The sequence below is a fragment of the Mastigoproctus giganteus genome, chromosome 3 (assembly GCF_048544385.1).
Source record: "Mastigoproctus giganteus isolate SK-2022 chromosome 3, ASM4854438v1, whole genome shotgun sequence".
NCBI lineage: Eukaryota > Metazoa > Arthropoda > Arachnida > Uropygi > Thelyphonidae > Mastigoproctus > Mastigoproctus giganteus.
The window spans coordinates 223,545,167-223,571,336 of NC_143577.1; the positions used below are offsets into that span (position 1 = coordinate 223,545,167).

Here is a 26,170-nt window from a genome sequence, read left to right on the forward strand (position 1 = left end):
ACCAACTAAGAAATATTGTTCAAGGTTTAGGCCTAAATGGATGTCAGATGAACTAATGAGGCATATGGCAGAGAAGAAAAATGCATGGGATACATACAAATTAACATGTGACACAGAAGCCTATGATAGATACAAGTTGATCTGTAACCAAGTTACAAAGGAGGTTAGGCAGGCGAAGGCAGATTACGAGATCCTTGGCAAGGGATGCGAAGAAAAACAGCAAAGAGTTCTTTACTTTTGTAAACTCTAGAAGGAAGGGGATGAAAGCATGCTCAATGCTGATGGGATTCTTCCTCTAGCTCAGGAAAATCACCTGAGAGGGCATAAATTCAAATTGAGGAAAGACAGATGTAGGATAGACGTGCGGAAATTTGCCTTTAGCCAGCGGGTGGTTGGTTGGGGGAACAGACTTCCATCCCTTGTGGTGGAGGTTGATAGCCTAAATAAGTTTAAGGCTCAGCTGGACAGGTATTTTGAACGAACAGAGGGGTGAAGTGGAAGTGGGTTTTTTTTTGGCTGATGCTGCATAAGCTTGCTTTCTTGCATCAAATGCCTCTACTAATGCTAATGCTAATGAATCAGATTGGTCCACTTGATATCGATGGGTCAACTGTTGATGACCCTGCTCAGGTAGCTAACAAACTAAATGAATATTTTGCATCGACATTCACACATGAGGAGTTCTTCAGCGAGGGGAATGCCAGAGGTGTATTCAACTCTAGCAGTAAGCTAGAGAATCTTGTAATAACTGAGAGTAAAGTGGAGGAGAAAGTTTTGAAGATAAACACAATGGGATCTATCCAGTGGATGGGATCTATCCAGTTATATTAAAGGAGGCAGCAAAGGAAGTAAGCAAACCCTTTGCCATAATTATGAGAGCTTCCTTGGACTCAGGGGAGGTACCCATTGACTGGAGATGTGCAAATGTGACCCCAATTCACAAGGGAGGATCAAAGGCTGACGCAAGTAATTATAGACCTGTGAGTTTAACTTCTGTTCCCGGAAAATTAATAGAGGCACTGGTTAAAGAAGCACTGATGGATCATCTAGACAAGACTTCAGTTATAGCTCGGACACAGCATGGTTTTGTTAAGGGGAAGTCTTGCCTGACCACTTTGATTGGATACTATGATGCAGTCACAAAAGAACTGGATGCAGGGAATAACTTTGATATTATATACTTGGATCTTAGAAAGGCTTTTGATACCGTTGCACATGGAAGACTGCTGCACAAATTGGAGCAGTGTGGCATTGGAGGCAAATTGCTGCTATGGATAAAGGGGTGGTTGAGGGGGAGAAGACAGAGAGTGGTAATCAATGGACACTGATCATCGTGGACTAATGTTATTAGTGGAGTCCCTCAGGGTTCAGTATTGGGTCCTTTATTGTTCTCTGTATTTATAAATGATATTGATGATGGTATATCAAGCTTAATGTCCAAGTTTGCAGACAATACGAAGGTTGGCAGGGTTGTTAATGACACTAATGATGTTACACTGCTCAACAGGATCTAGAAAAGTTGAGCAGATGGGCTGAGAGATGGCAAATGAAGTTTAACATTGAGAAATGAAAAGTACTACATATGGGAAGCAGTAATCCCAGAGTAATGTGTCAACTCTGTGGTACCACACTGACAGTGGTAGAGAATGAAAAGGACCTGGAGGGGCAGAGGTGGATTTAATGGCGGGTGCACTGGGCCCCGACTTCTGAAGGGCCCACGCAAAACCCCAACTTTGCACTTTTTTCTAATGACACCAAGTTTCGTTTCATAAGTGCAATTTTAATTATGTACAAGTTTACAATCAGCGGTAAAACCTGACAGTATGTTTATATTCGCTTATTTTCATTATTTCATTACTATGCTGCATACTAACAAAGGTACAATGCGAGTAGGAGTAATCTACAGACCAGGTGATTGTGAAGACTATGACAAAAGCCTCTACATGAAAATGGAATGGGCAAGTAAGCGTCAATGCCTTATTATGGGTGATTTCAATTTGCCTCTAATTGATTGGAGTAAATGGGAAGGAAACTTGACATGGGGAACAAAATTTTTAAATCAACTAGATGACTGTTATTTGTATCAACATGTCAGGGAAAGTACTAGAGAAAAGAATATCCTAGACCTCATCATCACACATGAATCAGATGACATAACAGGGCTGACAGTAGAGGAACCAGTAGCAGGAAGTGATCACGGAGTTCTACGGTGGATGATGACGAGAGAGGTAGCAAAAGTAAAAGGCAAAGGAATGGGTTTTAATTTCAGAAAAGGAAATTACGATGCCTTAAGGTACTACATGGCCTCTATTAACTGGGTAGATATCGCGCAGAGAATGAATACAATTGAACTGTGGTACGCTTTTAAAACATTAATCACAGATGCCTTGAATGCGTATATACCATTAAAAAAATACTCCACGAGAAGGGTTCCAAGTTGGATGAATAGTGAAGTTGCCACATTACTTGAGCAGAAAAAGGTGGCATGGAAAAGTTACAGAGCAATAAAAAGTACTGAAGCCTATAACAGCTACAAGGTGATGTGTAATAGAGCCACAGAAAAGGTTCGACAGGCAAAGGCAGTTTATGAGAAATCACTAGCAAACAGAGCAAAGAGGGGGAATAAAGAATTCTTCACATATATAAATGCCAAGAAGAGCAGGACAAACCAGATCAGACCTTTACGTAAGGGAAAGGGGATAATAATAAATACACCAGCTGCCGTTGCAGATGAACTCAACAGTTATTTTGCATCGATATTTACAAATGAAAAGCCTTTTGTGGCAATGGGAAATTGTGGGAGCGAAGTTAAAAAATATGTAATTAATGATATTGAAATTTCGCAAGATTATTTAATGAAAAAACTTTCAAGCCTACAGACCAGTAAGGCTTCTGGAGTTGATGGAATATACCCTATAATCTTAAGAGAGGCGGCAAGCGAGTGCATTGAACCACTGAGGCTAATTATGCGAGCATCACTAGACTCTGGGGAGATTCTCTTGGATTGGAAAAGTGCAAATGTATCTCCCATACATAAGGGTGGCTCTAAAAGTGAAGTGGGAAATTATCGACCTGTCAGTCTGACTTCAGTAGTAGGGAAAATCATGGAGGCAATGATCAAGGGTGGAATTCAGGATCATTTGGATCGAATTGAAATTCTCAAGGATACTCAGCATGGTTTTGTAAAGGGAAAATCATGTTTAACAAATCTGGTTCGCTATTTCGAAAGGGTCACTCACGAGCTGGATTTAGGGAATAATTTCGACATTGTTTATTTAGATTTCAGCAAAGCTTTTGACTCAGTCCCACATGAGCGGTTGCTTTATAAGCTGGAACAGGTTGGAATCACTGGGAAAATCCTTAGATGGACAGAAGGATGGCTTCAGGGCAGGAGGCAGAGGGTTGTGATAAATGGCTATTCTTCAGATTGGGTTGATGTAAGAAGTGGGGTTCCCCAAGGATCAGTATTAGGACCACTGTTGTTTTTAATTTTCATAAACGACATTGATGAAGGGATAGAGGGCGTGATGTCTAAATTTGCAGATGATGTTAAAATTGGTAGAGTAGTTAATGATCACTGTCAAGCTGAGCTTCTTCAGAGAGATCTAGATAGACTTCAAGAATGGTCAGAAAAATGGCAGCTGTGCTTTAACCCAACAAAGTGTAAGGTATTACACCTGGGAAACAGTAATCCCAAAATAACTTATTCACTTGGTGGAGTTCAACTAAACCCAGTACTGGAGGAAAGGGACTTGGGTGTTACGATACGGTCCGACATGAAATTCTCTGAGCATTGTAAACACGTTGCAAGGAAGGCCCATGGTGTCCTATCGATGATCTATCGAACTTTTGCAAGTAGAGATAGGGACGTGATAATCCCATTATATAAGGCTTATGTTAGACCACACTTGGAATACTGTGTTCAAGTATGGAGACCGCACCTAAAGAAAGACATCGAGCTTCTTGAAAGGGTGCAAAGAAGGGTAACTCGCCTGGTGAGATCGGCAAAAGGGCGTCCTCATGAAGAAAGACTTCGAATATGTGGGTTGCAGAGTTTGGAAACTAGACACCTTAGAGGAAATTTGATTGAGGTGTTTAAGGCTCTGAGAGGCATCAGTAAAATGAATGAGGACAAAATTTTCAAGATTATAAATGATGCTAGAACTAGGGGACATAAATTCAAGTTACGGGGGGAAATGTTTAGATTGGACTGCAGGAAGTTTTATTTTAGCCAGCGAGTTATAAATTACTGGAATAAGTTGCCTTCATGGGTGGTAGAGGCCGACAGTTTGGGGAAATTCAAAGGTCATCTGGATAGTACTTTCGGGTAAGGGAAGCGCATAGGATGATAGGATTAATTTCCTTTTTATTTATTTTTTATTTCATTTTATTATTTTTATTTATTTATTAATTATTAATTTATTTATTTAATTTTTGTTTTTATCATTGTTTTGTTCGGATTTTTTTTTTTTTTTTTTTTTTGGCTAGTGCAGCATAAGCCATAGGCTTTCTTGCACCATACGGCCGTTACTAATACTAATACTATACACATACTACACTGCATAGGCCCTGCGCAGCTGCGCTACCGCTCATCGGAGCAATGGAATCATATTTGCTACTTGGTACTTACAAAGGTTCTTTTGCAGTGCAGACTTACAATATACGCATATATTGCATATTGTTGAAATTATATTAAGATAAAATTAATTCCTGTTGTTACATCAGTGCCTGGATTTTAGTAGTTTATGAATAATTTTTAAATTTTAATTAATTTATTGCACTATAACAAAAAATCTCTTCTCTAGTATTCTAATCATTCAGACTATTAAATTTTATATTTTTCTTTTCATTGGTAGGCTACCAATGGTAGCTAGAAAAATGAAACGACATCTATCAGGGGGTGAAAAAAGATGCAAGCAAGTTGCAACCAACAGAAAGGAGCATTGGACAAATTTATAACTGGCCCTGGCCATTCAGACCATCATAATTTGAGCAACAATGAAGATGAAGAACAAGGAGCTTCCATCAGTCAACAAAAAGAGTTAGTTGAAGTTGAAAACCAAGATATAGAAGAAAGCAACAATGATGAAGAAGATGAGGAACCAGTCAACAGTCAACCAGGTGAAAAACCAGTAGAAAAAAAATATAGAAGAAAGTCCATTAGAAAATATTGAAATGCAAACGGAAAATATTCCATTCGAAGTTACACTAAAAGATATTGCTCTCTGACCTAACATTTTATCTAATGAAATAGTTGAATTTCAAATAAACCAAAAATATAGGCGATATAACTACACTTAAATCTGTCTATAAACACGGTGATCGCATTTACTACAGAGGCTTGTGTAAAGACCATTTTTACAGAAAAATTTCGAATGGTGAAAAAGAAGAAAGGAAATTGGCTATTTTTTTCCGAAACATCCAAATCAATTTATTGTTACCCATGCAAAATGTTTTCGGGCTCAAAGTCTAAGTTGACTACAGGGTTCCAAAATTGGAAAAATATTGGAATAACTTTGTCCAAGCACGAAATGTCAAAAGAGCACATCACTTCAATGTGTACATTATACAAGCGCTCCTCTACATTAAATTGCATTGATGTTCAAAATCTGCAAATTACATTGCAAAAAGAAAATTATTGGAGAGAGATTCTGCGAAGAATTGTATCCACAAAATTCCTTGCAAGTTTGGGCATTGCTTTTAGAGGACATAATGAGAGTGCAACATCTTCGAGAAAAGGCAATTATTTGACTAGTTTCAAATATGATGATTTTTTAAAGTTGCACTTACAAAAGTATGGAAATCAAGATAGCGGACATGTAAATTACTTATTGCATCAGACGTGTGATGAACTTTTGCAAATAATTGCCAATTATCTTATGGCACACATTGTGGAGGAAATAAAATGCGCAAAACATAGTATTATTTTAGATTCTACACCCGATGTTGTGCATGTGGATCAACTTACTTTTGTAGTGTGCTATTTATCAGCAAATGGGGATGTTAAAGAAAGATTTTTAAAGTTCTTCCCTTGAGAAAGACATGATGTGGAGTATCTAGAAGAGACAGTTTTATCTACCTTGCAAAATTTGCCAGTAGATATAAAATATTGCCGTGGACAATCGTATGACAATGCAGCAAATATGTCAGGCAAGTACAATGGTCTACAAACAAGAATAAGACAACATGCTCCATCAGCAACGTTTATTCCATGCTCCAGTCATTCACTTAATTTAGTTGGTTATGTTGCTGCAGAGAGTTGTAGTAATGCTTCCAGATACTTTTTATTCATGCAAAATTTGTTTGTTTTTTTTCTCTGCATCAACGTTTCGATGGAACATGTTATGCAATAAATTGGATAAAGGTTCTTATACATTAAAGAAATTGTCAAATACAAGGTGGTCTGCCAGGGCTGATGCAGTTTTAGTGTTAAAATGTGGCTACAAAAATATAAAAGATGAGATATGCAATTCCACAAAAGAAAAAAAAAAATTGTTGTTACTGAAGCAAAATTATTACTTAAAGAAATGAATGATTATGAAACTGCTGTAATGACAGTCCTATGGAATAAAATTTTGCAAAGAATCAATGCAACAAGTAAATCTTTACAATCTATTGATTGCGTCATTATTAAAAAGTAGAAATTTTTATTAATGAAAACATAAGACATAATTTCAACGAAATCGAATCAGAAGTTAAAGAACTAACAGATAAAACATTTGAAGATGATCGCAAGCAAACATGTACAGAAAATCGAAAGGAATTTTTTTTACATAATGTACTCAACGTAATATGCGATCATTTAATAGCAGAACTGAACAGACGCGGAAAAATCTATGCAAATGTTATAATTTTAGAATTTTTTTCCTGTTTACATTGTGTGTAGAAGAAAAGAAAAAATGCGTTAATAATTTAATAGAAATGTATAAAGATGACCTTGATTCAAGTAATTTTAAAGATGAGTTGGAACAATTTTTAATCTTTTTAGATGAAGACAAGTGATCAATTAATAATATATACAAAAAAAGCATTAGATATGAAAGCAACTTTTCCAAATGTGGAAATTATTTTGAAAATTTTGTTAACCATGCCAATTTTCAAATGCATCGGGGGGGAAAGCTCATTTTCTTGTCTAAAAAGAGTAAAAAATTATCTAAGAAATTCAATTTCAGAGGAAAGACTAAATAATATGGCTATTTTATATATAGAGAGCGATTTACTTAAAATTATTGAATGTGATGAGATAGTTAATAAGTCTGCAAATCAAAAAGCAAAAAAAATTTATTTAAATATTTTCACATTTGTAATTTTAAGTAAAATTCTATGATTTTTTTTGTTCAAATTTCTGATTGTTACTCCTATTATACATATACTATCATTAATTATAGTTTTACATATGTTCAACTATTAGTTCAAAACTTTGATTATTATTATGCTATTATTAATTATATTATACATATATTCTATTCAAATTTTATTGGAAATAAAACATTAATAGTACATATTTTTTATTTATTTTAAAAAAAATGGTTAACATGTATTTTTATTTTCCCTGTCTCTCTCTTTTTTTTAAGGAGCCCAATATTTTCTTCTGCACCCGGGGCCTCAACCAACCTTAATTCACTTCTGCCTGGGGGTAACTGTGCAGGCAAATATGAAGTTTTCTGAGCAGTGCAGTTTCACCATGAGCCACTCTTGACACCATGAGCTACTCTTGCAGTTTTCTGCAAGAGTAGCTCATGGTGTCTTGTCAATAATATACAGGAATTTTTCTAGCAGGGATAAGGAGGTGATTATCCCCTTGTATAAGTCAATGGTCAGGCCACACCTTGAATACTGTATACAGGTCTGGAGGCCTCATTTCAAGAAGGATGTAGAGCTGTTGGAACGAGTACAGAGAAGGGCAACAAGATTAGTGAATGGAACAAAGGGTTGCTCTTACGAGGAAAGGCTTAAGTTTTGCAAATTACAGTATATGGAGACCAGGCACCTGCGAAGTGATCTGATTGAGGTGTATAAAACCTTGAATGGTTTGAGCATGCTCAATGCTGATGGGATTCTCCCTCTTGCTCAGAATAATCACCTGAGAGGGCATAAATTCAAATTGAGGAAAGAAGGTTGTAGGAATGATGTGCAGAAGTTTGCCTTTAGCCAGAGGGTGGTTGATTGGTGGAACAAACTTCCATCTGCCGTTGTAGAAGTTGATAGCTTAAATAGATTCAAGGCAGAACTTGACAAACATTTGGAGCGAGTGGATGGGTGAAATAAGGGTGGGTTTTTTTTTTTTTTTTGGCTGATGCTAGATAAGCTTGCTTTCTTGCATCATGTGCCTTTGCTAATGCTAACATACTGGGAATTTAGTAGATCTTTGAGACCATCTAACCAAGACAAGGTCTCATATCAACATACATCCATGTCTCCTAAACAAGACAATGGCATAATGTACAATGCTATGTAGAGAAATAATTCTCATTCAATTGCTAATACAAAAAATAATATTAATAATAAAATAAATAAAACTTCTATAATGGGCAGGAGAATAGCAACTTAACTTATACAAACAGGGTGAGAAGCAATAAATATAATTACCAGAAGTTCTCTAGTATGGTGTTTTACATATGTTTCTCTTGTCCTCATTTTTATTTTATGTTTCTGCATTCGCTGGGTGTATGGATTGTAAGAAATTCAGTAGAAATGGATATTAAATTTGGCCACTCTTGTCTCTCAAACACTGGTATGTCATGCGCACCCACTTTGTGATGATTAATAATGTGATGATTAATCATCATACCAAATGTGAGTGAACTGTTCATGGAATACCAACACCAAAATATCTTATACAGAAGAGGAAGAAAATTAATTTGGGAGTTACCAGACAGTTGGATGTGAAGTCGAACTGTCTGGTAACTTTCTTTAGGTGGAGACCCACCTAAAGAAAGTATAAGTTTCTGAGAGGTGAAAGTAAAATAAATGAAGGTGGGATTTTCATTGTTATAAATGATTCCAGAATTAGGGGGGCCATAAATTCAAATTACAGGAGAAGAGATTTAGACTAGATTGCAGGAAGTTTTGTTTCAGCCAAAAAGTTTTTGATTACTGGAATAAGTTGCCTCCTTGAGGCTGAGAGCTTGGGGAGGATGAGTATTCACATGATGCAGGAGTCGAATAAGTGGTTTGTTTCATTTCATTTTATTTTTGGCTGGTGAAGCAAAAACCTCTGGCTTATTTTCACATTTGCCCTAGCAAAATTCCTAGATATCATCCTAAGTATCTGTGATATGAAATGAAATTATGTTTTTGTTGTAAGTACATACAACAAAATTTTTGTTGTAAGTACATACCCCACTACCTACATTTCTGCAACAACAAAGATAATTTGCTGATTACCCAGTACAGAGTTTCTCCTAACACCTTTAAACAAGTTCAAAGACTCTAAAACAAGATGTGTCAGGACTGTAATGTAGGCAAAAGGTGATCAAATGTGAAATTTAGGACAAAATTTTAATATATAGTGGCTATCCACCATTTAAAGTAATCCATAATGCCATACAAACATAACCTTCTTACCTCGTTCAAAAGAATCTCGAAAGTTATTAATTTCTACTTGGGATCCTGACACTCTAAATACTCCTTGATGATGAAGGCCTGTCAAAAACAAATATAAATATAAAAGTTTAAATAATATTTAAACTTTTCTAATTTTAATTATAATGGCAATATTAACATTAATTTTATCTTAATTTGAAATAGGCTCAAATACAAGAAACTTTTCATTTGTCAAAAAGAATCAACAGCTTTGATCAGACTCACCTATAAATCCAATAAAATACATATATTCTTCAATGTTTATTTTGTTATTTTATTATATTTTCTATCATATTATTCTTTTTCCATTCTAATACAACTTTGGAGCATATTACATATGTATTCAATGTAAGTTTAAATAATTTGAATATGAAAACTTAAATTATTGTATTCAGATAATTATCATATACAAAAAAATTTAAGATCCATTAAATATTTGTATTTATATAAAGTATGCCCTGTGGACAGAGACATTAACAACTTATTAGGAACACTATTTTCCAATAGAGAAATATGAATAAAAAGATAATCATGTGAAACCACTTCCATGTTAAAGTTATCATTTTCTTAAGTGTTTACAGAATAAAATTCAAATTAAATAAATCTATAAAAAAAAAAAATTCTGAATTAATAAATTTTAATAAAAATTAAAAAGTATATCAAAACAAGGAGAGACCTTCTGAAATGAGACGTCCCCCACTTCCTGCCTAACAGAATTAAAAAAGCACCATGCAGAAAAAAGAAAAAGATTCTGTGAACTACTCACCATACAAGTTGATGATACGAATGCAACTCTGTATAATAAGAGGAATTTCTTGATTTGTTGCCTGAATTTAAAAAAAAAAAAAAAAAAAAAAAAATATTTTCAGCTAAAACCTATTTGTAGGTTATAAAAAATGTCTTTATTAAAAACTTTTCTTTGTTTTACATCCAAAAAAAAAAAAAAGAATAGTTCTTATTCTATATAAAAAATAATTTTTCTTAATCTTAATAGTTCTTAAACATGAATTATATCAAACTCCCCTACTGCATCCCAGGAGAGATACGAGGTGTGGCTATTAAATAAAGTAAAGAGACTGTTGTAATAAAATAAATATACTGAAATATTTCATATTTTAAAAGTCATTTCCTTCAAAATAATTGCCTTAGGTTCACACACACTTCCATATGGTTCTTCCAATCACAGAAACATTTCTGGAAGTCATCTTCTGTAAGCCCTTTTAACACATATGGTGAGTAGGGTGCATGTTAACAACAGGGATTTGCTTTTTGGCCAGAAACTGGCAAACACAGAGTGTGTTGTGTGCTGCAGCATTGCTTGATGAAGCATCTAACCATCCTTCCACAATTTGGGTCTCTTCCTTTGAATTTTTTCAAGCAGCCTTATCAGAACTTCAGTGTAGCACATTTGATTGCCAGTTTGATTTGGTGGGACATAATCAGCCATAATAATGCCTTTAATATCAAAGAAAACGAGATGCATTGATTTTGACATGCTTGCTTTTTTAGTGTAGGGGATTGTTTTGTCTTCCATTGCATTGACTGCCTTTTACTTTCTGGGTTGTAGTGGAACAGCCAGCTTTCTTTAAAAGTAATTACAGTGCTCAAAAAGTTTGTATCGTCAATTTTTTTCAAAACATCCTCACAAACTTGGAGTCTTCTCATTCTTTGATCTTCATTCAAAAAACTTTTTTGGCACCATTTTGGCATACACTTTTCTCATGTCTAAATTTTCAGTTAAAATTTGTCTACTGTTTCTTTGTCCATACTGAGTTCTGATACAACCAATTCTAATGCTTAAATGTCCTTACCTGATCCACATTTTCATCAGTTTCAAGATTACTGGATGGCCTGGTCATTCACTTTCTTCCACATTCTCTCTTCCTTTCTAAAATTCTTTTATGACATTCAAACATGTGAGCTCTTAACAGAGTATCTTTCCCATAAACTTGATGTAACAACTCATAACTTTCAGTTGGTGTTAAAAAAATTTGAGGTTGATTCGTTCTTTGATTCTTTTGTCTGTCATATTTCCGGCAAACTGCTAAAACATAAGATAATGAAAACCTGTCTCACTACAAAGTGAATGAGTGTGTTGAAATGTAACTTAGCAGACAACTGGGGAGAGGTTCAAGGTCAACTGCTGTGCCTTTGTTTCACAGGTGGCACTTGGTGTGTAGTGGCTGCATGTGCAGTCATTATTGAATAGCCACACCTTGTGTAATAAAATCCGAACAGTTTAAACTGGTTAAAGATTTCAGTCCCACCAAACCTGCAAGAACTTGAATTTTAGTTAATAGATATTAATATATTAAGTAAATGTGTTACTTTATACACATATATATCAATATGCTCTAAAAATTAAATAATATATTATTCACTTACCTCTACGTACTCTTCCAAACTTCCACCAAATAATTTGGGCTGCCCAACAAGTGGAGTACGTCCAATCCTCTTCCTTTTTGACTTCTGAGGTAAGGAATGGTGTTGTGCTCCTTGGCAGGGAGAACTTGATGCCTCTTGATTATCTCCATCACCCAGGGCTCGTTGCAGTATATTTGCTTTAGCCTGTAGCCTAGTAATCAGATTGCTTCCAAGTGTGTACTCTCGAAATTTCTGAAAATAAATTTTATTTTATTTTAATTCACATTTAATCTGATAAAAAAAAATAAACACACCTTTAAATAACCAGGTTGTTGTTTTTTTTTGTTTTTTTTTGGGGGGGAATTGTAATTTCTTTAGGTTTTAACATCTGAACAAGCTATCCTTAATTTTTAAAAAAATTGAAAATAACATTTTTAAAGGGGATGGTTTTGTTATTATTATATGTTAAAGAATGCTAAAATCTCAATTTTTTATCAGGATCTGGATGGGTTAAAAAAAAATTATTTTTTTTAACCCATCCAGGAGTGAACACACTGATCTACAGATTTCAGGTGTGGGCTCTGGGGAGTACAAACACTGATCTACGTTTTTGGGAATTATCTTGAATAATGTGTCATTTATGTATGAATTCCCATGAAATTTTTATATATGCTGCCATTTCTAATCTTTTTCCAATTATTTTAATTTTTACAAAACTTCAAAATATAACAAATAAACTCACTCTACAGAGCCCACTCCTATCAAAAATCAGAGAAAGCCCACATACATATGGGAAATTCACTTATGAATGGGTTAAATGACTGATCATTAACAAATCCACAGTATCATGCTTTTCTTAATGAGCAGAAAATAAATTAAATATTGTGATGGTGAGTAATAATACAATTTTTGTTCATTCATAAACATCTGATTCATAATCTTTTTCAATCACTTACATTTAAATAAAAATCTTCTGTTTCCTGTCTATCTGCTCTTAGTTTCAGAGTTAATGTTTCAGGTGTTCTTAGACCATTCTTACTAGTTCCATCATCTTCAAACATGGGAGAACAATCATAGTCTTTAGCTGTGATCATATCTAGTAGTGAATGCTCTGCTGTTTCAAGAGTTTTCCATATCTATAAAAATACATTAAGTATCAGAAAACCCTAAAAGAATCCTAATATTACTTTATCTATTGAATGCATCACGAACAATTAAACTAATACTTTGTAAAACAAAATTATCTGCAAAAACGAAGTAGTAAACTTCATTCTTTCAAAAATATAAAAAAGTGGTCTCAGTTCTAATCTCAATTATTGGTTGCCTCAACCACAACTCAAATCTGAATTATTCACTCTATGATTCTTCTTGCTTCAAAGGTGCTACTTGTAACATAGGTCCACTCTGATTTGTCCTTGTCAGAGAATCTACTCTGGCTTAAAATCTCTCTCTCTCTCTCTCTCTCTCTCTCTCTCTTCCCAATTCATCTGTTGCCTCTATCATTCTCGAAACTCTGACTTCCTATCTTTGAAGCTTGACTTTCTTTGGTCTAACTTTCCTAATAGTGAGATAATTTTCCTTCATGATTTCAATGTTCACAACTCCAGCTGGCTTCAATTTCCTAGTTACATTAACTCAGCTGGTTTAGAAGCTGAGGCTTTTGACTTTCACAACTTGTTTGTTTACCTGCCAGAATACCAAGCAACTCTTAACTACACACCCAACAGCAATGATCTTTTTCTCGCCAACATTCCTTCAAGGTAGTGGACCTCTAGTCCCCTCAGATCAAAACTTAATTATGGCCTCTTTACCAATGGAGCCTTCTTTCTCATGGCCATTCTCAGCCTTGTGTCATTACAAGAATGTGAAATGGGATGATCATCTGCATGATTTCTTTTCCTCTCTTTCTTGGTAGATTACAGTTTTAAATCTTCCAGTCCCACTGTCTGTTTGTTCAGATTGTGCTGGAAAGTTATTACTGTACATATGAAATTCTGAATTCCAATTCTGGACACCCTATCCACAGTTTTGCTGATGATAGTACACTACTTTCCACTTTGAAAAAACTTGCCATGCAGAAAGAGCTTCAACTTCTCACATATCCACCACCAATTCCTTAAATACCATTCCCAAGGAAATTCTCCAATGAGGCAAATAAACCTTAGTTAACTTTAATCCCTCTAAAACTCAGTCCCATCTTATTTTTCACAAAAAAGAGCCTACTGCTCTGATACTCAGATTTCTAGATGAGATCACATATTTCTTACTACAATTACCCTAACTTCTAATCTCTCTTGGCATAAGCACATCTCAAATAGTGCTTTCTATGCATTGAAAAACTATTTTTTTTTTTTTTTTTCGGCATTACTTTTCTTCTACATAATTACTCATTCTGTATAAATCTCAAATCTGTCCTACCATGGAATATTGTTCCCACATCTGGGGTATCTCCAAAACTTCTCGCAAGCTTCTAGACCCTATTCAAAAGTGGACAGTCGGGTTGCTCTGTAACCTCATTTCTTACAAAGTCTCCCTACTCTCTCTCACACACACGCACACATACAGTTTCTGCTGATGCCTTTTCTTTTCTATAGATACTTCCACGAGCACTGTTCTGAGTTTGTATCCGTAATTTCACTTCTCTTTCAAACCAATCTGAATACTCACTTCAAACATCCGTCAACATCCATTCACTGGCCAACTCCAAACAACTCACACAACCAACTTCTGTCAGCTTTAAACCCATTCACAGCACTTATTACTGTAAGTCCTAATAACTTGTGTTTGGGGTTTTCATTAAAAAAAAAAAAAAAAAAAAAAGAATCCACAGTACATTACATTAATGTACATGTGTGTTTCGTGCAGTTAAAATTGAATTGTGACATTTTGAACATCTGTAAACAGAAAACAGTCAAATACAGATCTGAAATTCAGAATGAACAATAATCAGGAAATATGGAAAGGCATGATGATACAGTTTGTGAGTTAACAGCTATGCAACATGTTTATTCAGATCACAAATGGTACCCACGTTGGATATTATGTTCTTTGAACTGTGCAATGTGAACAGTTTATATAGTTGCCACTCTTTGACCAAGTGCCTACGTAGCCAGGTGGGAAGGGCAGCAGTGCATAGCACACTTCTTGATTAGACCGGGGTTCGAGCCCGTCACCACCAAATACGGAGGATGTGGAAAGGTCAGGGAATGACCACCACATATCCCGGAGCAATATGGCCTTAGTTGCTAATGCTCCTAAAAACCAAATAACAAACAAACAAAACAAAACTCTTTGACCATCAGAAAGCAGGAAATTTTACAATTTTTTTTTTTTACTGAAAAACGCAGATTTTTTAAATCTGGACTTGTGGCTTTGAAATTAAATTTCGCTGACAACAACATACACATTTTATATTAAGAAAGCCATAGATTTTTCAACATTACAAAATGCCATCAAACATTACCACACCCAGGATTGTTCTCTCTGTGGATTTCTGCATTGGCTTGTCAGATACTACCAACTGATTATTATTATTTCTGAAGTTTCATTTGAAGGAGAGAATCTGAAAGATTATCCTTTGTAGAGTTTCAGATGACTTTCTAATGTCTGACATGCTTAACAGGCTGATGTAAAGTGATGGCAAAGAAATCCTGGCACTCTGCTTTACTGTGAAATTTTTTTAACTAATATTAAATACCATGAGGTGAGCATTTATCACCAGGTCCTGTATGGAGCTTGAGGGCGCCTCCGTAGCCAGGTGGGAAGGAGCAGCAGTGCGTAGCACATGCTTCTTGATTAGACCGGGGTTCGAGCCCGTCACCACCAAATACGGAGTATGCGGAAAGGTCAAGGAATGACCACCGCATATCCCGGAGCAATATGGCCTTAGTTGCTAATGCTCCTAAAAACCAAATAACGAAATAACGAACGATGGAGCTTGGTTTGGTGGACCTCCATCCTTTATTTCTGAAGTCAGTTCAGTTGAGATCTGTTAAGGTGAGGGTCTATTGTAGATCTTAACCAACAAAACATAATTCTTCAATACAAGTCTCAATGAATTTTTGTGGAAATTCTCTTATCACCTGTTCTTAAAGCTTTTACATGGACACACATCATTGAAATGCCTGGTATAAGTATATAGTGCCTCTATCAGGAGTGAAAGATGATTATTTTTTATCACTATATAGTATTCTCCTCCACAGTGGAACTTTATGAAACTTTTTTTTTTTGCATCATTTCTTTCCACATTTCCTATCATCTCAATGCAATTCTAGAGACCAAATTAATAGTTTAACTATAACTATTTTATATATATATATATATGTTTTTTTTAATTAATTGATTATTCAGTAAAATTAAACGTACAACCTAGACTGGGTAGAAATTAATTTTTTTTTAAAGGTCCCCCCCATAATACAGAAAATGTATAATGAAACAGTTTTACCAAAGATAAGTATCTGTGGTAAACTGAGAACCCTTCTATTTTGCTTCCTCGGTATTAACAAATAAACCAAAAAGTTGTACTACAAAAAACTTCACTTTAAAAATCAATAGTTAAAATTAACAGTTATGATACTGGCATGCAGAAAGGCTAAGAGAAGGAAGATTATCTAAACAAATATTTGAAGCAAAAATGAATGGTTATAGACCAGGAGAAAGGTAGATTGATGATGTCAAGCAAGCATTAGAAGAAAGAGAGCTTACTGTGACTAGGACTAAAAATCCAATAGGAAGGAAGATAACATGGAAGAAAATAGTGAATGGAATAGTGATGGTTTAGATGAACTGTTATTATTAGCTATATGGTGCAAGGCTTATGCTGTATCAGCCAAAAAAAAAATTCCCAAATTATCCTGAGAGAGAGAGAGAGAGAGAGAGAGAGAGAGAGTCAAAAGTAGAAGGGAATCACCAAGAAAGAGAAGAATGATGATATCCAGCTCAGGACCCTGGGTGTGCCAAGCCCATACTCACCAGATGTGAGCCCCTGGAGTTGTATGTACTACCACTGTGACTTGTACACCCATGATAATGGTATAAAGAAAATTTCTTCGCTATGATGGGATTTTAAGTAACCAACAACTTCTAACCTGTTCTTAGTAGATCAAGAAAATTTTATTACACTGCTTTATTATTTATAAAACTTCATTCAGAAATTTGGAAAGTCCCAAAATTTATACATCATTAAATTATTTAAAATCAGTTTTGAACTACATACTAGACATATATTTAAAGTACAATAAAAGGTATCCTACCTCTTCACTTTCAGTCTTCAGAGAAGTAAGCCTTTTAGATAAATGTTTGTACCTTTGTTCCAAATCTTCCTGAATGGCTTTATTTACACACACCTGATTTAGCTTTCAAGATTTAAAACAAAGATAAATTAAAATACCATCTCTAAACAAAATTTTTAAAAAATTTAATACTACACATAAAACTGCTTATCTGATTATTTTATAAAATTATTAATTACAATTATTGATATTAATTTGTAAAAGTGAGTTATTTATCATATGATTACAATTTAAGTCTTCAAATTGTAATTTATGAGCTATATCTTTGCAATTGTTTGCAATGACCCCGATTAATTTTTATTGTTTTAGCATTAGCATTAGTAGAGGCATATGATGCAAGAAAGCAAGCTTATTCAGCATCAGCCAAAAAAAAACACACCACTCCCATTTCACCCCTCCGTTCGCTCGAAATACCTGTCCAGTTGAGCCTTAAATTTGTTTAGGCTATCAACTTCAACAACAAGTGATGGAAGTCGGTTCCACCAACCAACCACCCGCTGGCCAAAGGCAAATTTCCGCACATCTATCCGACATCCGTCCTTCCTCAATTTGAATTTATGCCCTCTGAGCTGATTATTCTGAGCAAGATGAAGAATCCCATTGGCATTGAGCATGCTCAAACCATTCAAAGCCTTATACACCTCTATCAGATCACCTCGCCGGTGCCTAGTCTCCAGACTCTGTAATTTGCAAAACTTAAGCCTTTCTTCGTAAGAGCAACCCTTTGTTTCATTCACTAATCTTGTTGCCCTTCTCTGTACCCGTTCCAGCAGCTCTACATCCTTCTTGAAATGAGGCCTCCAGACCTGTATACAGTACTCAAGATGTGGCCTAACCATTGCCTTATACAAGGGAATAATCACCTCCTTATCCCTGCTAGAAAAATTCCTGTATATCATTGACAAGACACCATGAGCTACTCTTGCAGCTCATCTGCACTGTTCAGAGAACTTCATATCTGCCTGCACAATTACCCCCCGGGTCCTTTTCATTCTCCACCACTGTCAGTGTAGTACCGCAGAGTTGATACGTTGCTCTGGGGTTACTGTTTCCCATATGTAGTACTTTACATTTGTCAATATTAAACTTCATTTGCCACCTCTCAGCCCATCTGTTCAGCCTTTCCAGATCCTGTTGCAGCAGCATAGCGTCAGTGGTGTCCTTAACAACCCTGCCAACCTTTGTATCATCTGCAAACTTGGACATTAAACTTGATATCCCATCATCAATATCATTCATAAACACCGAAAACAACAACGGACCCAACACTGAATCCTGAGGAACCCCACTAATAACATTAGTCCACGTTGAGCAGTGTTATTAGAGTTATTTAAAAAGATTTGTTAGAGTTATTTAAAAATCATTTATCATTCTTGTACAAATTACCATTTATAGATATTCTTCTCTTTATCTGTCAGAATCCTCTTTATTCTCTAATAATATTGTCAAAATCCTGTGGACAGCATTGTTTTGTAATTATTTTTAATCAATTAACTTGATTTATAGTTGCTGGTTCTTTGCAACTTTAATTCTTTGTAATCACTTAAGAATTAATTGATTGCAAAGAATTTAATAAATTAATAACCTTAATTTTTTAGTAGATCAGTTTTGTACTTTGTTTTACCTAGATAAGTTATAGAAGTCCACTTTTTTTCTTTTTCTTTTTTTTGCTGGTGGTCTTGGACTGAGGCCTCAAGGGTATGGGATTTGTTGGCACCCACTGATATTGCACTCTCTCCAGTGGATATGAGATTCTGTAGGATGCCAGATTACAGTAGAATTTGGCCACCAGGTGTTTAGATTATACTAAGTTATGGCCCATTTCTCTGTGGTGTAGATAGACACTGGGCAAGTTTTCCAGGTGATAAAGTGGCCAGAAACAACTAACACAATAGCACTACACATTTTCATCACAAAGTACCTCAGTGAAGTTGATTGGTTAGCTCTGGATTAAATACTTCAGAGCATTAAATACTGTACATGCCTATTTGACTATTTAAAACTAGTCATAAGTGTATTTTTTAAAAAAATGTGAAAATAAAAATACAAAATTTCTTAAATACAAAGAGATCTTCTTTATTATAATAAATAAGGCTCTTATGTTAAAACAGCCTATACAGTATATTAAAAATAGTTGAGGACAAAATCAGGGAAAGGGCAAAAAAAATCCAAAATCAATATTGAAAAGCAACATGATCAAAAAAAAAAGGAAATACTTGTAGCAAGCATAGTACTGTGTCAATTGTTTTAATCGCAGGACAAATACATCACAAAACAACAAATGAACATAGTTTAAAAAAATGCTAGAGAGAAACTCAATATATCTTACTAAAAAAAAAAGTATTTTAGTATAACTTCTTATTTACCATTTCTTTCTGCTACAATCTACTTCCCATTCTTGATTCTACCATCCCATAAAGGTTCAAATCATTATCTGGTGTGCATGAACTCTAATTTAAGGAAACACAAATAACATTAATTACTAAATTGCAACTTGCTAGCCAATTTTCTCTCCTATTGCCTGCAAGGGTTATGGTAGATGGCACTCTGCTTCTAACCTCTCAACTAATACTGGTGTTCCTCAAGATTCAGTTCTTTTACCCACTCTTTTCCTCTTGTACAAGTACTGTACATTAATGACCTTCTCCCACCAAATGAAAATCCTATCCATGGCTTTACCAATGGCATAACACTACATTCCACCTACCAATTGAGAATCCTTACTCTGCACAAACAGCTTTTAACTTCTTACATATCCACTACCAGTTTCTTAAATATTGATCTCCACATAATTCTTTAGTGGGAGAAAGAAAAATTATTTAAATTTAATCCTACTGAAACTCAGTCTTGTGATGCCAGTCCTGGTACACTTTAACTACGGTGGCTCTCAAACACCCCCACCAGTTCAGCTGTTTGGGAAATCGAGGCACCAGCTCGTCAAGCACCCACAATCTGTCCTTTATAAAAGTCCGATAAATTCTTCCTTTTACCCATCACGCTTGGGATTTTACTACCTACTGAACCACTGACACCTTATACATGTTACATAGGTCGACTAATTCCGCATTCTCGTACCTAACGTGATCAACGGGTCGCATTCAGTTTCATAGGGGTGGTTATAATTCAGTAATCGCTGAGTATATAAATAAATTTTCTGTTTATACTCCAGGACGGCCAAACGGTCAGAGGAGTTCGCATGATAGATTGAATATAAGAAACAGCACTGTATTCAGTAGTCACAGGCTTGAACCCCGGTCACTCAAGGCACGTGTACTTAGGCACGCGTGTGCCTGACCACTAGGCTACGGTGGCCTTGGTATGAGAACAATATTTTGTTTCATCCTTATTCAGTGTACCTGATTTTCTTAAACTTCTGACAGCTTGTATTTGTTCAATAATTATAGTATGATTCTTTGCACAGAATTATTAAAACAGAATTTACCTAACACAAGCTGTAAAGTCAGATGAAATTACATATTTATTGTAAACTTTAATTGTAAAGTTTACAATAAATAGGTTTATAAGGTTTTTAATTGTAAAGTTTACCTATAGGTTTATAGGTTTATTAAAAAGGTTTATAATTATCATCATCATCATTATCTAAATTGCAGAAATAAATGCATATAAATTATAAAACATCAATAAATACCTTAAATTAACAAAAGTATAAAAAGAATTATAAAAAATTATTTCATAACAAAGACTAATTTGGTCCTACCTCATCTCCTCTGTGACCCTGAAATTCAAATTTCTTTGGCACCATAAAAGCTGAATTATTGTACTCCAAGAAATGTTGTTTATCTGCTCTGGAATCTAAACTTGCTACACATTTATTCATACCATTAATGCTGTTCTGACGAGATTTTTTGAGGCACTCCTCTGAGCTTACATACATCATTAATGTGCGAGCCAGACAAGTATGAAAGCCAAAATCCATACACTACAGAGAACAAAAAAATACTGAATTAGTTAAGTACAGTAAATCATTTTTGGTTTTCTTTTCAGAAAAACTATTTATTATTTATAATTAAACATTAAATCCTCATTACCTTTCTCAAGTGGCTCCTTGAAATCACCTTTTCACCTCGCCTATTATTCACAATTCTCTCCAGATCTATTATCTGACTAATTAGTCTGTCTCATTTTGAAAGTGTTATCTTTAGTTGTAAGGGATAATACAGGGCAGTCATGATTTACGCATGGGACTGATGTGTAAATAAAGACTGTTGTAAATTAAAACCCATTATCCCATAGAAATACATTAAAATTTGGGGTGGTGGGAAATACATTCTACAAATGAATAAAATAGTCACCAACATTATAGTTTTATGGCTTACTTTACACAGATAAATTAATATTAATGGAAATTTTTTTATAATTAACACGAATAAGATAAAATTAAATTTATAGTGATAAATTATTTTCATAAAAAATTCAACTGAAAGTCACCTGTTTAGTAGGAACAGGCCATTCAGATGACTCTTGCTGACTTTTGGATGTCTGCTCCTCTTCATGCAATCTCTCTTTCTCCAGTTCAACTTGGTTTTCATTGGTGAAGTAGTCAACATGAGATTCCAAAAGTTTCAATATCTGCCTCATCCAATGCTTCTGCCAATCCAACTTTGTTTTCTGCCTTTACACTGACTTTTTTTGCAGCAATTATGGCGTTGTCAATACTGAAGACAACACAATCACGACAAAACTGCTGATGCAACGTCTTCCATATGCCATTCATACACTGCGCTGAAACCGCCTATACCAAAAAAGCCTCACAAATTGGAAGGCCTTTAACATCAAGGATGGTATCCTTGATGTTAAAGGCCTTCCAATATTCTTTAACTGTGATATCATGTTCATTTGTTTGCTTTACTAAAAATCATTCAAAAACAGATTGAAGATAATAAGATTTGAAAGTTTTAATCACATCTTGGTCTATTGGCTGCAAAAGGAGATGATGTTTGGTGGTAAATACAGTAGTGTGTTATTTTAATTTTTATGCATATAATAGAATTTATTTTTATTATTACTTATATTACAAAATGAAGTAATATAAGGCCATGTAAATCATGCAATCATAATTTGCATGATTTATATACTGTATACTGTACATAAAATCATGCACTGTATACAAAATTCTCCTAATCTTAAAAATTAAGATTAAGGATGACTGCCTGCCACATTTGAACATGACAATGAAAGCAGTAGATTACTGTTTCTTTGCACACTGAGTAAAGAGGTAATGGGCACTTTTATCCTGTGATGATTTATTAAATTAAGTTGGCATTCTCAAAGTTAATGAATGAAATGCAAGTTTAAATAAGTATAAAAGAATGAAAAAACAATAATTATGCAAATTTTCTGTTTAGACTCCAAGGTAACCACATATAAAAAAGATTTACAAGGTAGAAACTACAATAATTCAAAAAATAAAAGGGGGTGGAACAACTTCCTTCTGTTGATGACTATAACTTGTTTAAATTATTCATCTACATGAATTATATGTATAAATGAATGAATTATATTTCAATATGATTTTAATGAATCATGAATTTTTTTTATATGAAATAAGGCTTTTTTTTTTAATACTGGTTTGATTACAATTGCATTTATATAATTAGGAAGTAAATTGTGTAACTTCAATTAGGAATTAATTTCTGTAGCAAAGTGCAGGATCATCTAGTTAAAAATAGATTACTAAAGAATTCCTGATATACAAAAATTCTTACATTTTTCATATTGATAATAATTCTGAATTAGAAATATTGCAGTATTCATAATAGTGTTCTGGCTGCCAATTTTTTTTTGGAATTGATGAATCTAAATGAATATTGTAATATTTATAATTCAAAATTATTATCATCATCATCATTATTATTATTATTTTCACCAGACTTATCAGATTATCAGACATATCAGAACATTCATAATTCAAAATTATCATCATCATCATTATTTCATCAGACTTATGCAATTTTTAAACAAACAATATTGACACTTTCCTCACATTGACATCTATTAAATACTAATAGTAATGAAATACCAAGATATAGCTAATAGTAATGAATTAATATTTAGTGAGTTCTTTTAAAGTATCTGTATCATGCACTGATCTTTATGATGCACAAGTAATTCATGTATTATTACTTATAACACAAGAATCAACTTGGTATCTAATCAGCAGCTTAATAATCAACAAATGACATTTTTAACAGCATACTGTTTAATAAGTGTACATAACATTACTTCTTTAATGTCATGCAAGAATAAGGGAAGAAACAAAGAGCAGAACTGTCTGGGAAAGAGTGCTATGAAAAGAAAATGAAAAAGAAGCTTACGTCAATCAAATCTGATAAATCATCAACAAAGTATTTGTGGACTGCAGAATTTGAAGCATCCATACATAAGAGGTAGTCATTACGTGCCTTCAGAGACTTAGTTCTTGCATCATTATATTTTGACATTCTCTGCAAAAATAAAATAAAAAATATTCAAGTACGAATTAAATACATTAACCTGTGCGTGCATGTACACGCAAGAAATTAAAAATTCTTCCACCTCACAGATAAACCAAAGTATACCTTTTGTATTTCCTTTTCAACTACTCGAAACTTCTTTGATTTTTCTAGTTTTTCCCGAGGAATGGTCTGTTCCAACTTAGACCTTTGTGCTTCCACATACCTCAGTTTTCCTTCTGCTTGCCTTTCTTCTGTGTGATAAGTCTGATAAGTCTTCATTGTCTAAAATAATAGAAAATTAAATATAGAAACTTACACTAAAGAAGGCCTCTTGTTTCTTAAAAGAATGATTTAAAAATTAAAAATCAAATTCAGGGTGAGTTACAACTGCACCTGTGACACAGTGAGACAAGTGCCTGAATGTGATGGGTAATTACATCAAAAGAGAAGTGCCTGTTGTGCCCTCATTTACATGCTGTTCCACTGTTCTGTAGTTAAATGACTTTTCACAAAAAATCTCATATCTTACTTTTCAAACAGGCTTTCATGTATTCTCTTATCAAATTTATGTATTCTCATATCTTTCACATCATCAAATCTTCTCAGTTTTGATACTCAAAGGCAAATTGAATATCTGTGTAAATTGCAAATACAATGTGCATATGGTTTAGATTAAATCTCCCTCAGCTATTTTAATATTCCCCACAATTGAATAAAAATAAAATGATGCTCAGAACTGGACTGGTAGAATAAACTATCCTCTCAAAAGCTGGGAAGGAGATCAACTATTCCAGGTAGAGAACCCAGGTTCTATTTTGCACAGGGCTTGTGCTGGCTTTCAATGCTACTGCAAAGCACTTTGGGCATCCCTCAAAAAAACAATGAATGCTGTATGAAAATAAAAGGAAAAAAAGTGATGTGTATGTAATCAAATCTGTTGCTAGTCATTTCAAAAGAAGAAAACATCACCACTATACTTGACAAGTCTTTCATTACCCACTGTAAAACACTGATTTAAAAAAAAAAAGATAGGGTCTTTTCTGATTATTAAGCCAAGGTTTGGTTAGACAAATGAAATTGAAATCAAACTGAGTTTTTAGTGGCTGAAGTTTGTTATAAAGGTTCCTAAAGTTCTAATAAAAGCATGTTAGGGTTGATTTTGTGGAAACATTTTATTATACTGGGCTTATTTCTATGAAGAAATGGAATCCCTGAATCTAAGACCCTAGTGATCAGATATGAGGGTAAAGATAATGGGACTGTAGATCCACATACAGGAACACATACGAATAACATTGAAGCCCAGTGGAAGAGACTAAAAAGTGTGACTAAATGGCAGATGTAAAGATACGTTGATGGGTCACATGAATGAATATATGTGGCATCAAATTTATGGGAAAAATCATGAAGATACGTTTCAGAATATTACTCAAATTGCAAATAGCTATTGAGGTTCAATTATATGATTTGTATTCATGATTTTTTTTTTTTTTTCTGAAAAAGTTCTGTTCCATTCATTTTTATGTTCTTCATTATGTTTTTTTCTCATTATTAAAAGCAGATTTTTGGAGTTCATGAGTGCTTTTTACTATATTATTGATTTAGGTTTGGTTATAGTAAAGGTTTCTTTATTTTTCGTTTTATTTCATAAACTGACCTTAAATGGTTGGTTAAGAAATAATAGAGAAAGAAAGAAAGAAAGATTCTTTACACACACACACATACACACAGTACATTATATATATATTAGATAGTATGAATCAGGAATTTTCATTCCTGTGATCACGACAGTCGGTCGAAAAGCATTGTCAGCTTCAGGAAGGAAAATCGTTTTGAATATTTTCGTTAGATTCTTTTAATTGTTGTTGTTGTTATTTTAGTTTTTAGGAGCATTAGCAACTAAGGCCATATTGCTCCGAGATATGCGGTGGTCATTCCCTGACCTTTCCGCATCCTCCGTATTTGGTGGTGACGGGCTCGAACCCCGGTCTAATCAAGAAGAATGTGCTATGCACTGCTGCTCCTTCCCACCTGGCTACGGAGGCGCCTTTAATTGCGTTAATTTGAATTTTAATTGTTTTAAATTGATTTTGAATTGTGTTAAATTGATTATTTAATTATTTATATTTTACTTTAATGTACCGGTAAGTTGTCGATTTTTTCGTTTTTTCCGTTTTAATTTCTGGAGGGTATCATACGGAAGTGTTCTACGTACTATATTGAGGTAAACTCCTCTTATTAATTTACTAATATTATATATATATATATATATATATATAGAGAGAGAGAGAGAGAATAGCTATTGAGATGTTGATTGACGTTATGATATGTGTGTATCTACGCGAGTGTCTTTAAAAATAAAAATACAGTAATAAAAAAATAATTTGTTAATAAACAATTTATGCACTAGTTATGCACTTTCTAAAGAAAAAAGATCAGATTACCCCTCCACTTCGGGAGGGGTTCAAGCTCCCA

The 26,170-nt window shown here is 34.2% G+C and overlaps 1 protein-coding gene across 4 annotated transcripts in view; it reads right to left on the reverse strand.

The window, feature by feature from the left end:
- LOC150088785 (SLIT-ROBO Rho GTPase-activating protein 1-like) overlaps positions 1-26,170 on the reverse strand; it is a 431,497-nt gene that overhangs the window by 45,036 nt on the left and 360,291 nt on the right. For all 4 annotated transcript variants that reach the window (XM_090369652.1, XM_090369651.1, XM_090369650.1 and 1 more), the window contains exons 5-12: positions 23,819-23,977; positions 23,576-23,704; positions 20,959-21,180; positions 17,202-17,303; positions 12,906-13,085; positions 11,971-12,201; positions 10,352-10,412; positions 9,568-9,645 (exon numbers count right to left, since the gene is read on the reverse strand). In XM_090369652.1, the coding sequence (XP_090225778.1) occupies positions 9,568-9,645; positions 10,352-10,412; positions 11,971-12,201; positions 12,906-13,085; positions 17,202-17,303; positions 20,959-21,180; positions 23,576-23,704; positions 23,819-23,977 (1,162 nt within the window). The remainder of the gene's footprint in view (positions 1-9,567; positions 9,646-10,351; positions 10,413-11,970; positions 12,202-12,905; positions 13,086-17,201; positions 17,304-20,958; positions 21,181-23,575; positions 23,705-23,818; positions 23,978-26,170) is intronic.